The sequence below is a fragment of the Lissotriton helveticus genome, chromosome 4_1 (assembly GCF_964261635.1).
Source record: "Lissotriton helveticus chromosome 4_1, aLisHel1.1, whole genome shotgun sequence".
Classification (NCBI taxonomy): Eukaryota; Metazoa; Chordata; class Amphibia; order Caudata; family Salamandridae; genus Lissotriton; species Lissotriton helveticus.
The window spans coordinates 713,252,090-713,267,679 of record NC_136063.1 but is presented as its reverse complement, the minus strand read 5'-3'; the positions used below and the strand labels follow the sequence as shown (position 1 = coordinate 713,267,679).

Genomic DNA, 15,590 nt, shown 5'->3' with positions numbered 1-15,590 from the left:
ATCAATGCAAATTTCGCCTTTATAAATAAAGTGCAAAAGTGCTGCGTTATCCATTTTGTGCAAATACGTTATATACAATTGTTGGAATAATATCTGTGGAAATACGCAATAGTAATGAGCATGATCAAAATGGATCATAAAACAAACATGCAATCTTCACTTTAAAAGAAATGCCCATAACAAATTGTTCGTGATCACATGTATCCAAATTAAAGTTCTAGAAATACAGCCCTAATGCTTATAGTTTATATCATGGCCTTCCAAACAGGGCTTATGCGCATAATATGCAGATCAAGACTCACCAAATAAATATGTTGTGCTATTATAGTTGTGAATATATAAGTCCATTATTTATGATAATCATACACAAAATTAGTAGTGAAGGAGTGAATTAGTGAAAATGACCAAAAGTAAAATGAAAACTTCCTTTGATTAACAATAATAACATTAAAATCTTAGTCTTAAGATGTTGCTTCACATCTTAATTTGCTGCAGTATGTGACAAAGTGGATTAGACATTTAATAAACTTGACGAAGAATAGCCGCTGCCACCGGCCTATGTACAGTTATGTTTTTAGATTACCTGCGGGATATGGTAAGAGCTGGATAGATAGATAGATTTATTTTAGTGTAGATAGATAGACACAGATATATAGATATAGATAGATTTATTTTTGTGTGTATATATATATATATATATATATATATATATATATATATATATATATATATATATATATATATATATATATTATATATATATATATATATGAAGGCTCGTGTGGTGACCAAAATTGAAGAAGCTCTCGGAAGCGGGCCGCTTTTCCCCGTAAAAGCATTTATTGGTTAAACAGCTTCATTGCGCAGTCCTTTAAAAGCATGAGACCACTGCCTGACGCGTTTCGTGAACATCACTTCTTCAGAGGCTTGCGCGGTCAAAAGCAGCATTGCGTGCCACACCTCCCTTTATTCCCATATCGTACGCCGTTAGATCAGCTGTTCTGGATGAACAGTACGTGAGGGTTTGTGGGAAATGTAGTACCCCTTTCTTTGCCACAAATGGATGCTCCTTTGAATGTATGCAGTATTTACAGCTCTACATGAGCCCCAGGCAATAGAAGTCTTTCGATCCAAGGACCGCATTCCCCGGAAAAGAGCTGCACTGATTGGAACTCCCAGGCCTCCTTTAGTGGTGTGGTGCTTCCTCGACGGCAGGACAGCCGCCAAAACATGAAGGCTCGTGGGGTGACCAAAATCGAAGAAGCACTCGGAAGCGGGCTGCTTTTCCCCGTAAAAGCATTTATTGGTTAAACAGCTTCATTGCCCAGTCATTTAAAAGCATGAGACCGCTGCCTGACGCGTTTCGTGAACATCACTTCTTCAGAGGCTTGAGCGGTCAAAAGCAGCATTGCGTGCCACACCTCCCTTTATTCCCATATCGTACGGCGTTAGATCAGCTGTTCTGGATGAACAGTACGTGAGGGTTTGTGGGAAATGTAGTACCCCTTTCTTTGCCACAAATGGATGCTCCTTTGAATGTATGCAGTATTTACAGCTCTACATGAGCCCCAGGCAATAGAAGTCGTTCGATCCAAGGTCCGCATTCCCCGGAAAAGAGCTCCACTGGTTGGAACTCCCGGCCTCCTTTAGTGGTGTGGTGCTTCCTCGACGGCAGGACAGCCGGCAAAACATGAAGGCTCGTGGGGTGACCAAAATTGAAGAAGCACTCGGAAGCTGGCCGCTTTTCCCCGTAAAAGCATTTATTGGTTAAACAGCTTCATTGCCCAGTCCTTTAAAAGCATGAGACCGCTGCCTGACGCGTTTCGTGAACATCACTTCTTCAGAGGCTTGCGCGGTCAAAAGCAGCATTGCGTGCCACACCTCCCTTTATTCCCATATCGTACGCCGTTAGATCAGCTGTTCTGGATGAACAGTACGTGAGGGTTTGTGGGAAATGTAGTACCCCTTTCTTTGCCACAAATGGATGCTCCTTTGAATGTATGCAGTATTTACAGCTCTACATGAGCCCCAGGCAATAGACGTAGTTCGATCCAAGGTCCGCATTCCCCGGAAAAGAGCTCCACTGATTGGAACTCCCGGCCTCCTTTAGTGGTGTGGTGCTTCCTCAACGGCTGGACAGCCGGCAAAACATGAAGGCTCGTGGGGTGACCAAAATTGAAGAAGCACTCGGAAGCTGGCCGCTTTTCCCCGTAAAAGCATTTATTGGTTAAACAGCTTCATTGCCCAGTCCTTTAAAAGCATCAGACCGCTGCCTGACGCGTTTCGTGAACATCACTTCTTCAGAGGCTTGCGCGGTCAAAAGCAGCATTGCGTGCCACACCTCCCTTTATTCCCATATCGTATGCCGTTAGATCAGCTGTTGTGGATGAACAATACGTGAGGGTTTGTGGGAAATGTAGTACCCCTTTCTTTGCCACAAATGGATGCTCCTTTGAATGTATGTATGAATAAATGCTTTCAACAGCGAGTCTCCTTCTGAGTGCGTCTCTAACTGGGGACAGTTTGGAGCTTGGATATTTCGCGGCAGTCCCGCCGCGAGAGATGCACCGCCCCGGGAGGACTGGGGACCACGTGCTTGCCATCCAGACAAGCGCGTATGGCGGAAGGTGACTAAGGATATAAGACTGAGCAGCACGCCGAGGTCCATTCAGGATCTTTTATTGGACACTGCGACATTTAAAGTGCCTCCATTCAGGATTTTAAACAGGACACACACTACATAGTCCATAAGACTGTGCGCCTTACTCATTTGAGGAGCCCATTGGAGGGCATTTAAATAGTGGGTGTGTCCTAGCACAAGGTAATGCCGAGCCTCTGAGGAAAGAGCGAAGGGCTCTGAAACGCGTCAGGCTGCAGACGGCATCCTGCTGTGTTCAATATTGGTGTACCGAGCACTTTTTTACCTGAATAAATGCTTTCAACAGCGAGTCTCCTTCTGAGTGCGTCTCTAACTGGGGACAGTTTGGAGCTTTGAATTGAGAAAGAATACAAGGGTATTCGAAACGCGTCTGACAAACTGAAAATAAAGACCTGCATTTTTCCACATTACTTGGAGTCTGTATTTCGTCCTTTGGTTGTGTCCGGCTGGGCGCCACAGAGAGGTTCGGAGATATCCAGATATATATATATATATATATATATATATATATATATATATATATATATATATATATATGTGTTTATTTTCCCTGCAGCAACTGTTGAAAAACAAGATTCTTCGAAAACATTGGTCTTTGATAATTAATCAATAACAAATATACAGTATGTTTATCTGAGTGAGCGAACAAATGTTTCCTCATTGTGACGCTTATTTAATTTTACGATATGTAAGGAATGGCATCCATGTCTACATAATCTGGTATTTATTTTATTTATTTATTTATTTATAAAAATATATCCATCTTCTCTTCACTCACCAACATGTCACTGTCCTGTAGCTTTCTTAACATGTGAGTAATCCTCCTATGAGTTAATTAGCAAAGCGCCTACCTTAACCTAAACTGTGACTGGATCCTATAGTATCCAATAAGAATGGAGTCTCAGTTGATTAGTTCTCAAAGACCAATCTTTTTGAAGAATTTTGTTTTTCAACAGTTGCTGCAAAGTTTCTTTTCAGTTTAATGCATATAAAATAAGAAGAAGTTATGAGGAATTAAAGAATGGAAATTCTGGGAAAAGGCAAGACTACGTACACATTGTGGGGGTCACCTAATATGTATGATTAGTATTTGAGAACAGTAAGTAACAAACACTTTAATTACCAATACACAAATACAGCAGTTTAACAGGCGTTTATCAATATAATAATCTAAAATAAACAGAATAAGAAGTTGTTTAAAAGGTATTACCATTAGAGCTTTTACAATACATGAATGAAAATGTATTTATATCTATTAGGCACTCTTACTTCCTCTTCTGTAACATTTTCTTCGATGCGACAAGATTATCACTCATAATTGCTCGCTCACTGTTAGCATCAGCAGTGCATTTATCAAAATGCAGTTGAGCTTCTTCATATAACCGTTTAGCTTCATCATAGGCAACATTAGCCTGTAAAGAAAAAATACATAAATCTGTATTAATTTACACTATTACTGTTTGTACAAATCGTTCTTCAAAGAAATATTGTATAAATTTAAAATATTGAATCAAACAATTAAAAGTGAGGCAATAAAGATAATGTATTCCCATTGACCAGATGGACAGGACTACCTGTGGGCACACTTGATAATACTGGAAGGTCTGAGATCTTAGATGAAGCATTCTTGACAAGCTGTTAAACAAAGGCCACCATACCAACTTCATTTCAGTTGGAAACGTGTCACTGCTCATTTGCTTATTTAGTTTCAAAGCAGAGTACAGCATGAGAAAAACAACTGTTTCATTGTAAAAGGGGTCCAGCAGAAACGATAAGAATGGGGTTTTACTATAAATGACAGTGCCATTAGAAGTAACACTTTATTTACATTAAAGCACTGCCAGGAATTACTGGGAACATCTTTGGTAATTGATTGAGCAATGTCAGACTTTGAAATATTGAAAAATGTATCCTTTGTACCTATCTTTTTACTGGATTTACAGCATCCATGAATGACAAAAGGTCCATCGAATAACTAAGGGCCAGATGTAGGAAGGCCATTACCGGTCGATAACGGCCGAAATCGGCCGTTGCCGACCGGTAATAGGCTTTTCCTATGTAGGTGGCAAATTTACCAATATGGTAAATACCGAATCAGTATTTACGGAATCGGTATTTACCGAATCATCATTTACCGATTCGGTATCTACCGAATCGGTAAATGAAATGTAGGAAGCACTTTGAAGAGTGCTTCTGTGCTTACAGGATTCATTATTTATCACCAACTATTAGTTGGTGGTAAATAACGAATACCTCTGTAAATGTAAATCTGTGCATTTACACCTGTGCCATGTGACAGACATACATGCCCTTAGGGCATGTATGTGTGCCACATGTGCACACAAGCACAAGCACTATTCAGGGGTGCAACAGGGTGTCAAAGTGACACCCTGCCACCCTTGACTCTTTCCCTATTTTACTGAATCAGTAATTACCGATTCCGTAATTGACATTTATTTCTATGGGCCTCCAGGCTCATAGGAATGAATGGCAATTCAGTAATTTTTACTGATTTTTTATCTACATAGCATTTACCGATTCGAAAATACCAAATCAGTAAAATTCGGTATTTTCGAATTGGTAAATTTAAATTACCTACATCTAGCCCTATATCATGAAACGGTTTTCTGAGAAACTGAACTGGTCTAAAATTTAGATGTTATTAAAAAAATTAAGATAAAGGACATAGCTTTACGATGTCGTGATAGTAGGCTGGGGGTACAGCTAGTCCATTTTTGGCACCATTCTCAGACCTGTAGCAGTGCTACCAATTTCCAGTTCACACACAGGAGCAGAGGGTGGCTGAGAGATCTAGTGAAGAAGAAATTACTGGAGCATTTACACAACACTTCCAATAGTGTTGTTAAGTGTGTGATAGTTTACTGTACAGGGTCCAACGTTTTGTCATAGTTTGTGCAATATTGCTCATTTATGAATTAGAATGATGAACAACAGAAACTATGTGTGAAACCATTTTGTTTTAAAATAATGAGATCTATGAATGTGATATGATATGATAGTGAGAGAGCAGATTATTTAAAAAGAATTCCGTTCAAGAAATGTATCTATATTTGTTATATATTTTATTCTATACATTTTGTTAGAAATAGGAATGGTAATAATTTCAATACTGACTTGATGTTACGTATTGACATCTCCAGCAATATGATTTAAAGCAATACCATGGCGAATGATTGGTAAACAATTAATAAATGTATTTTGTAAAGTTTAGTAGCAAACCAGAGGTCTTAGTTTTTCACTCACATGAGTAGCTTAGTGGAGGTGGAATGGAAAAGTGTTGACTAAAGATGGGTATAGGTACACATCGCTTGGGAAAGCTCTACGCCAAGATGGCAAGTCTCTAACATGGGATGGGTTTCACTCAGGATTGACTCAGGGCCGACTTTAGCGATGGTGGCGCCTGGTGCAACAATATTTGTTGGCGCCCCCATTGACCTCCTTCTCCATGGATTCCCTCACTACCACCCTCCAACAGTGAACCTCAAGTCTCCATAACCTCTATCTCCGAAATGCATTGCTTTTGTTTTATAGCGCCACACATAACAGTGTAGGGTGCCAGAGCACTTGGTGCAAATCAGTGTATAGGAAATGTTATATAAGATCGAAGGCTATAAGGAGTAGGAGTCACATATCATTCCTGCTGGTAAACAGTATAGTTTAAGAGTGCTTCGTCTAGAGAGACACAACCTTAGAACACCATAGTTGGGGGTTGTCGTTACGAATAACAATTGATTTCTACCCAAATGAACCCTTTCAGCAAAATTAGGAAAAGGAAAGAGCGGGGGAAAAAGGTCATAGCACTCTAATCTATACCTTGCAGTTTGCATGCAGCTCTTTGGTAACAGTAAATAGGTCACTGTTTTATATTAATATTTAAATTTATAAACTGCAAGTAACAATGATTGACCCATTAGGGCAAAGAAGACCTCCCAAGGGGTGGCCATAGAATGTTCCACCGTCGCAGCCCAGCATCCACAGCTTCTCCAGCATTTTTCAGCATCCTGTATCCCTTATTTCAGGACCAGTTGCGGCTCCTGGAGGGAGTGATGCAGGGTGGTGAGCCAGCGGGGAAGTGGCAGGATGGGGGTTAGTAATCTCTGGCTCACAGCCGACCGGAGTAATGTAAATAAATAAAACGTCAAATGGCGATGCAGCGCTCGCAATGAAATTCATTTTTTAAATTTATTTATTTAGATTACTCCGGTCAGCCATGAGCCGGAGTTTACTACTCACCATCCTGCCCCTGCCACTCCCCCACCCCACCCCACTGCCCTGTAGTACTCCCTCCAGGAGCAGCTACTGGTCAGGACCACTCTATTGACTTCAATAGCTGTCCTGTCTAAGGATTCGTAACTGGACTGGATGGTGCTAAAAGTCACAGGCAACTTTCCCCCTGGATCTATTTGGTCCCTGTGGCTGGCTCACTATTGGAGCTGGCAAACCCAAGTGTGTCCATATAGTGGTTTTCAACTTGCTTGTTGTGGCTAACCCTAAACTGCTATCAACGTTTACAATGATTTATTGCATTGAGTGAAAGAGCACTGATTCATTGTTTCTTTTAAAAATCATGTCCCTGGATCTCCAGTAGATGTTTTATGTTCAGGTGTCTATTTAAAGAAAAAAATATAACCTATTTTTATAAATGGGTGCTGGATTTTTAATCAGTCATGTTTCCTTATTTCACTATTTTGGTACTTCTTAATGTCTTACGCTTTTTCCTTTGATAAAGCCCGACTGCTTTTTTGCCACAGCACCCATGAATGGGCTAAGATTGTATCAACTACATGATTGGACCTGATATGGAATTGTGACCTTATTAAACGGTGAGGTCGCTCAACCACACCATATAATAATCCACGTCCTCGCCACAATTTATATAGGAACTATTTCTTTTTGGCTCCGTTTATGCTCTGGCTCTTAGAAACCGACCATTCAAATATTTAAGGGAGGAATGCTCTGTGCTTCTCTTCCTGTTGTTGACATTTTTAAATTAATCAGTATTTTAGTGTTTCATAACCAATTAGTGAAATTATGCTAAAAATTAATTTTACGTTTGGTGCGTGGACAATTTTATGTCTCACTTACATTCAGCTTTAACTGTCTGTTGTCGGTTAAGATTTATATTTACAGTGGACTGTAGGCCAGCCCTTTGATTAACATTGGTTGGCTTTCTTGTCAAATCTGATTTACTTGCTTCTTATTCAAAGGTTTTCTGTGATATTCTAGTGTTTGTATCTGACCCGGAGCATAGCTTCTTTACCGTGCCTTTAAATTGATTACTTTTATCCTTCCACTTGTTATATTCATTCAAATGAGTGTATGTGTGTTTGGTCTCTCTTCCTCCCTCCTATGTTGTACTATCCCCTTCACATTCCCCTCTCCCCATGCTCTAGCTGTTCCTCTCCCACCCCTAGCATGCCTTTTGCCTCTCCCACAACCATCCTGAGATTTTTATTTTCAGTTTTTTCCTATTTTTAGGTCAAGCCTAGGCAGCGCACATATGCTCTCTCCAAGACCTGCTTTAATCACTAACTGGCAGATGCATCAACGTAGCCTTTTGCTATTCCTAAATAGCGATTTTTAAGGAATCGCTATTTAGGAATAGCAAAAGCCTATGCATGTAGGAATTAAGGGCGGGCGTAGTTCGCGAAGTAGCGCTACGCGAAGCTACGCGAAGTGCACTTCGCACTACGCGAACTTCACGTAGCACTACGCGAGCTGCGTAGTAGCATGTTCGCACTGTGCAAGATGCGTTTTCAATGATTGCACAGTGCGGACAAGCATCCGGCACTGTGCAAGCATTGAAAACGGCATCTTGCACAGTGCGAGCTGTAGTTTTCTGCTGCTCGAGTAGATTATTACTCGAGCGGCAGCTTTCTCAATGCGAACAGGTAGTTTCTCATTGAGAGCGGTCGCGAGCATGCGCAACCACTCACAATGAGAAACCTGACCTCCTCGCGTTGAGAATCTCGCCGGGATGTTATTTTGCTTGCTTGCGGTCGCGTACATGACGTTCAGGACCGCGAACAAGCAAAAAATGACCGCTGCACTACGCTACGCTGCACTACGCATGTTCGCACTGTGCTACGTGCAGCTCACGTAGTGCGAAGTTGCGAAAAATTCGCAAACTCCACGAGCGTAGCGTAGTGCTTCACCCAGGGTTAGTAGGTATCGCTATTAAAATAGCGATTCCTAAACATTCCTTAATTGCTACTCGCAAATTGCTAGTCGCAATTAAGGAATGCTGTACCATTCATTCCTTTGGGCCAACAGGCCCATAGGAATGAATTGGAGATTGCATGAGCAATTTGCGAGTACCAGTAGGTACTCGCAAATTGCTCATGCAATTTCAAGGGTGCAAGGGTGTCAAAATGACACCCTGTTGCACCCTTGAAATTGATCTCTGCACATATGTTGCACACACACATGCCCTAAGGGCATGTGTGTGCGCTACATAAAACTTTGAAAATGCACAAAAGTGTTTTTTTCAAAGTTTTAGCAAATTACCATGAAGTTCAACTTCATGGTAATTTGCTACTCCTATTAGCGAATTTGCTATTTTTATGACTTTCATGCATTGCATTTAAAGAATCTCAATTTGGGATTCCTTAAATGCAATCGCAATTTAAGGAATCTCAATTCAGAGATTCCTTAAATTGCGATTTTTGCATTTGGGATGATGCATCCCAAATGCAAACATACCGGTGGCAAAGGGGCGGATTCTGAGAATCTGCCCATTTGCGACCGGTATTCACTTTGATGCATATGCCTGTAAAAGAGCACTAATCCCGCCTGCTGCTTACCATTGGTTAAGTCTGGAGTTGCTCTTTTTTGCAGCCTCCTAATTGGTTCTCGACCAGTTACGTGAAATCCGTGTTCTTGGGTAAGAGCACCACTCAAAAACACATTAATTCCCCCTTGATTAATGGCCATCTGCTTTTATGCTTTAATGCAGGTACCATTTGGCATTGCATGCGTCTCTCAACCTCTGCAGCCTCCATATGAATGACTGCAGCTCGCGGGCACAGCGTCCTCTCTCTTGGCTCGGCAGAGTGGCTGTCAGCTCTCTGCTTACAGATATGAGTTTTCCCCCTTTTCTTTCACTCATTTTTATCTTACAACCACTGCTGCATCCCTACCCCAATTCTGCCGTAGCTTGCATGATGATGCCCATGGGCTCACCTACTTTTAATTTTGTAACTAATTATGCGGGCTAAATGATTCAACAAGTAGTTGCACTCAGCGGGTAAGTGTGCGCTGTACTATTATATCTCCTTAAAGACATACCGCAACTTCGAGGGACATCCATGTATGCAATGGTTTACCCAACAATTCGGACACCAGGCAATAGATGCTGATTAGACTTCACCCTGGTGTCAGAGCATCTCTATGCACCTAGCGGCCACAGTAATGGGCATTTCTGTAACCATTATTGCAGATCTATAGCGTCTGTGTACCCTCAAATATATTAAATATCGAACTTTTAACTACATGGGCACCGCGGTTCTTGGTTCAGCATGGCGCCTGCATTCTTCTCTTCCGTCACACTGGCCCAATCATTTTGTCCTTCTAAATCCCCTCTTTTGGCGGATCTGAGGCACTTCCTTCTGCCTTCCTTTTTCTGTTTTCCTGCTTTCCCTCTGTGTCCTCATTAGTCCTTTTCTCTTTAACACCTTTTACTCAAGTCAAGTCAAGTCAATAGCACTTTATTTCGATTATTAAAAATCATAAAAGCAGTCACAGAAGTACATTATACAAAAATATTAAAAACATTAAAATATTATCATAATTAACAAACACCTTTTACTCGTTTTGTTATCCAGGTGGTGTTTAGGGCAACCGGGCGGGCACACCAATGGGGCAACAGGTTTGTTTCCTTCTGATCTTGCCATATTCCGTCACACTCTGCTACTTGACTCTTTATTTGTGAGTAAATTGTGTGTCCAAAATCCCTTTAGCTGCTGGCAATATGCTCTTAATTAATTGTGACATGATATAGCGGTGGGAAAAAGAAAGATCATAACACCACAGCCATCGTATGCAGCAGAGCTGTGGCACTTGATTGCTGTGCATTAAAATGTGCTGTGAAATATGCATTTGTTTAGTGAACAACTTTATTCTCAATTGAGGGGTTCATCCCCAGTTTGGAAATATGGCATTGGGTCATTATTAGACATGAATGTAATTAAATAGTATCCATCTATGGAGAACTTCCTCATTCCCCCCTCCCATTGACTGTTGATGCATACACATTATGGATTGCACTAAGCGCCATTGTTACCAGGGATAGTCACACATGGTATACATATATTTCAGTAAGCTCAATCATCACCATTGTATTTGTATGCAACCTGGATGGGTTTCAATGTGTCATCTTAAGGACAGTTTTTTTAAGGGTTATGCAGCCTCCGACAGTGAAAGGAATTTTTTCTACTACTACATTAGATGTAAATTTTTATTGGAGACTAGGTGTCTTTCTCTCATGAGAAAATCTAATTTTCTGTATATCGGAAATGTCACTTAACTCTGGCATAACCGTTATTACAAAGTGCACTCCAGGGTTTATAGTTTTTTTTTTCATTTTTTCACTTGTTGTGTTCTGCATGCGGTTAGTCGGTTGTTCATTTTGTTTTTTTACACATGTTCACGTCATTGCCAATCAACTTATATCACCTGCATTTGCTTTTCAGGAGCACGTTATTGTCCTTCAGCGTCCTGCTGTTTCAACCGGAGTTCCCACGTTTCATCGGTAAGTTCGGTTCTATTTGCCAAACATCTATCCACATATTTCCACTGCACACCATCCCACATATTCCACTACACAAATCCACTCCACACCACACAATTCCACCACACATAATTTCACAACTGACAGTTCCAATTCAATCCACGTAATTCCACTCTAGACTACATACATCCACTCCACTCCAATCTTAAACACATGGGTAAAAGGCTTTTTCATTTACAACACCAATACCACTAATGGGAGACCTATTGCATTGCAAATGCTTGTTACTTTTCATGATGGGTCAGAAGTTGTAATCTGCTGCTCGACTACCTCGATGGCTCGTAGTTGTTTTGCTGCCTCTTTGCCGTCTGGGGTCATCACCATCACCTGCTAAGCCCTGGTGGGATAGGAGTCCGAGGGTTCTTGCATACCAGCACCGCCAGCACAGTGAGACGCCCATCACTGCCCTAGGGGACTACCAGTCCCACATCCCTAGCTCCAGCCACAGGTGCCGCAAGTGAGGGGGAGGCGCTGGTGATCGCGCTTATAGTGCTGCCTCTCCCACGGCGGGGGCCAGGGCTGGCCCGTCCTTGCCCGTCAGTGGCCAGAAGAGGCTTGTCCACCCCTCTTAGCTGCCTAAGAAGAGACTGATTTATCCCAGGAGAACGGACTCCACACAAAGCTTCCATCAAGGGCAGTGAGTCTAGGCCACTGGTACAGAATACTAGTGGGTATTATTCTGACCTCCTTGCAAAATGGGGAGAAGAGCAGGGGTGAGGAAACCTAATGGTGCAACAGTGCAACCGGACTCTTCTGTCCAACAAACGTCAATAGACCGGATGTTACAGGAAGCCATCGGTGTAGTGGCAACTGAGATTGAATTAACAGAAAGACGATTGTCCATTACACTGGACCTAGCCGCTCCCCCCAGCCCCCTCAACATATCAAGATCGCCCCCCAAGCCCCCTCAACATATCAAGATCGCCTCTGTCCACCGACCAGGAACATTTAAAGAGTGTCACTAGAGCCCATGCAATGAGTAGGATGGACAAACTGCATCCAGAGGGTGCCCACCTTAAAAAAGGGAAACCCACAACCACTGCATCTAGGGGGCCCAAACATAAAGCCCCAAACCTTGAGACACCGAGCGCTGCAAGGGCGGACAACCAAAGATCATCATCTAAAGAAGGCCCAGAACAGCCAGCCTGGGTTATGGACGTGATGGTGGACATGCAGGCCTAAGTTAGGACAATTGTGAGGGACGGGTTGTAAGCCTCGCCAAATTGGTAGACAGCTGGGTGGACAGGACTGAGGAGATTTTGAGGGAAAAGGAATCAGCCAATACAAGGACTCCCACAAGCCCCAGCCCTGAGCCCCGATAGGCCAACACGCTCCCCCCCCAATAAGGTACCACAACCCACTCAGGAGAATGAGGGAAAGCAACCTAGTAGTCCCAAGGGGTTGGGGAAAGGAAATAGTACTTATGGCTAGGAGCACAAGCAGGGGACACAGTGAGGTAAAGCCAGTGACCCAGGTGTAGCAAGACCCCCTGTGAGTAATCCTACTGGAGAGAGGGCCGGGCAGAAGAGCGTGCCACAGGAGGGACCCCACGAGGCAATGACCCCACGAGGCAGGGACTGCCCTCCCGTGCATCAATCTCCCCCCCGGCCTCATCTCCCTATGTAGTCATCCTAGCTGGAGTTCCGGAATTAAATAAAGGGTCCAGGGAATCATACTTTGCTTTAACCCCTTCCATGCTCATGACGAGCTGAGCTCGTCATGAGTTGCGCCGTTCGCATGCTCATGACAAGCTCAGCTCGTCATGTAACGCGGTAATTCGAAAAAAGCCGCACAGCGAAAAAATTACCGCCGCACGCATGCGGTTAAGGAACAAATGCCTACACTGGCTAGTTAACCAGAAACAGTTTCCCTATAGAGACATAACTGAAATTATCATGATTCGCAGGGTGGGTTGGGTAGGATGGAGGCCGAAAGATATATCTGGCGACTGTATTGTGATAAAACTTTAGGACCCGAGGCCAGATTCTACAAAAACCTAGAGGACACAATCACATGTGAAGGGAAAGGCAACAGAACAACCAATTCTCCCCATTTGTGCAGGCACAATCGCAGTAGCGGTCGGTGGTGGGAGCAGCTGCGGGCAGTGACGTGAGAAGAGGGAGGAGCAGGTTGGGGGTAGTAATCTATGGATTACAGGATTATAGGTAAGTAAACATATAAATAAAGAAAACGAATTTCGTTGCGCACACTGCATCCCCAACTGCGATGCAGTGCACGCAACATCTGTTTTATTTATTTATATGTTTACTTACCTGTAATCCTCCGTAATCCATAGATTACTACCCCCTACCCTGCCCCTCCCCCTCCCCACGTCACCGTCCGGCAGCTACTCCCACCACCGACCGCTACTGGACAATCGTCTCCATTGTATTTTAATATCTCAGTAACCAATAGGTTTAGTCCTCTTGAGGCAGTGGATTGACTCTGGAAGGCAGAGCCTCAAACCAAAGATTTAACGCATTAGAGAGTGCGCACTGCCCAGCTAAGGGAAAGCGATCAATGGAGAGACGCCACGATACAGTCTGTGGCTTTGGCTCAGGTCAATGAAGAGGGAAAACATAGTTCACTTGAGGGTAAACTGATAACAGACACCACAGGCACACGGAATAATTATACACCGTATAAGGATACGTCAATATCTAAACCACCACCCTGGGAAGTAGTCTCTCCACCAGTTGCCAAAAGCACCCATACCTCAAGTTCTCCTGCTTTAAAGGAGTGCTCTTTAGTGAGCAATGTAATCGAACTCCCCTCACAGGTAAATTTAGTACACCCCCCAAGTGTAAAAATACTTACCTGGAACATAGCTGGACTAGCGTCTAAATTGGACAGTCCGAACTGGGGACTCTTCGTCTAACACCACGAGATCTGCATGTTCCAAGAAACATGGGCTAGGGATGAACCAATTAGATCGGGTTATGCGGTTTTTAGCATCCCAGCTACCCTTGCGGGGAGAGGTAGACCCTCAGGGGGGCTGTCCACTTGGGTAGGCGTCCACCTGGGTTGTGAGGCAAAATAAATAGAGAGTTCCTCACTTGACATCCTTTGTGGCCTTTTAACTTTCCAGACGAGGTTAAGTATTCTTTTAATAAATATATATTTGTGACCAACATACCGTGGCAAAGAGTCTACTACTATCGACCAACTAAACACACTTCTCCCAACCATTCCTTCAAACTGTGGGGTATTTATTGGTGGCGACTTTAACAGCCAATTCGAGCCCCTGAATGGACTGGCGTCAGGCACATTGGATGAGGAGGACCAATTCTGGTCCATCCCAGAGCCTAATATTCCCCGTGAGGGCCTGGACACCTCTAGTACTTCAGATATGCACTTCAACATTACATTTTTCACTGAGATCATGTAATGGACGCACTACATCCGATAGCCCGGGGGAATATACTTATATTAGACTGGGACACACATCAATTATTGATTATATTATGCTAGACTTTAAGTCTTGGCACATGGTGATAGATTTTAAAATCAGTCCCCGCCATGATAGCAACCATGATGCTGTCATACTAGAAATGGGCAAAAACAACAGGTGATGGACAGAATGCAGAACATTGTCATACATTCACCCCAGTACAGAATCTGGGCCTAAATCCATTGTTTTTTTGCACTCCACACCACCCCAGGTCAGAAATGGCCATATGCAAATCAGTCATACTAGAAATAGCACTGCCATGTGTCAAGAGGGCGTCGGATAAGTTGTCAGCACCAGCCCAAAATCTTATCCAGACCGACGGAGGAAGGAGAGTCCGCTGGGGTGAATTCTCCCATTCCCAAAACAAATTGGCCATGCTTTACCATCAAGTAATTCCATACCTCTCAACTACAATCCAAGCAGTAGAGAACAAAGGAGCCCACAATTCCCTCCCAAGGATTTTTAAAAATCACCAAGATCTGGTTGCCACTCTGGCTGCCTTCTTTTATCAAACTAACAAGTCTAGGATGCCCAAAAAGCCTAAGCACCAATGGTTTAATGCTAGTTGTCGAGCTGCCAAATCTGTTAAGTTCATTGATAGGGAAATGATTAGAGAATGATTAAAGAAGCAAGAGCATCATACAAGGGCACCACGGCCAAAGCCAAAAAGT

General features: G+C 42.9%; 1 protein-coding gene across 3 annotated transcripts in view; it reads right to left on the bottom strand.

The window, feature by feature from the left end:
* Positions 1-15,590, bottom strand: part of CCDC178 (coiled-coil domain containing 178) — a 1,259,352-nt gene that overhangs the window by 1,052,252 nt on the left and 191,510 nt on the right. For all 3 annotated transcript variants that reach the window (XM_078685673.1, XM_078685671.1, XM_078685672.1), the window contains exon 9: positions 3,929-4,071. In XM_078685673.1, the coding sequence (XP_078541799.1) occupies positions 3,929-4,071 (143 nt within the window). The remainder of the gene's footprint in view (positions 1-3,928; positions 4,072-15,590) is intronic.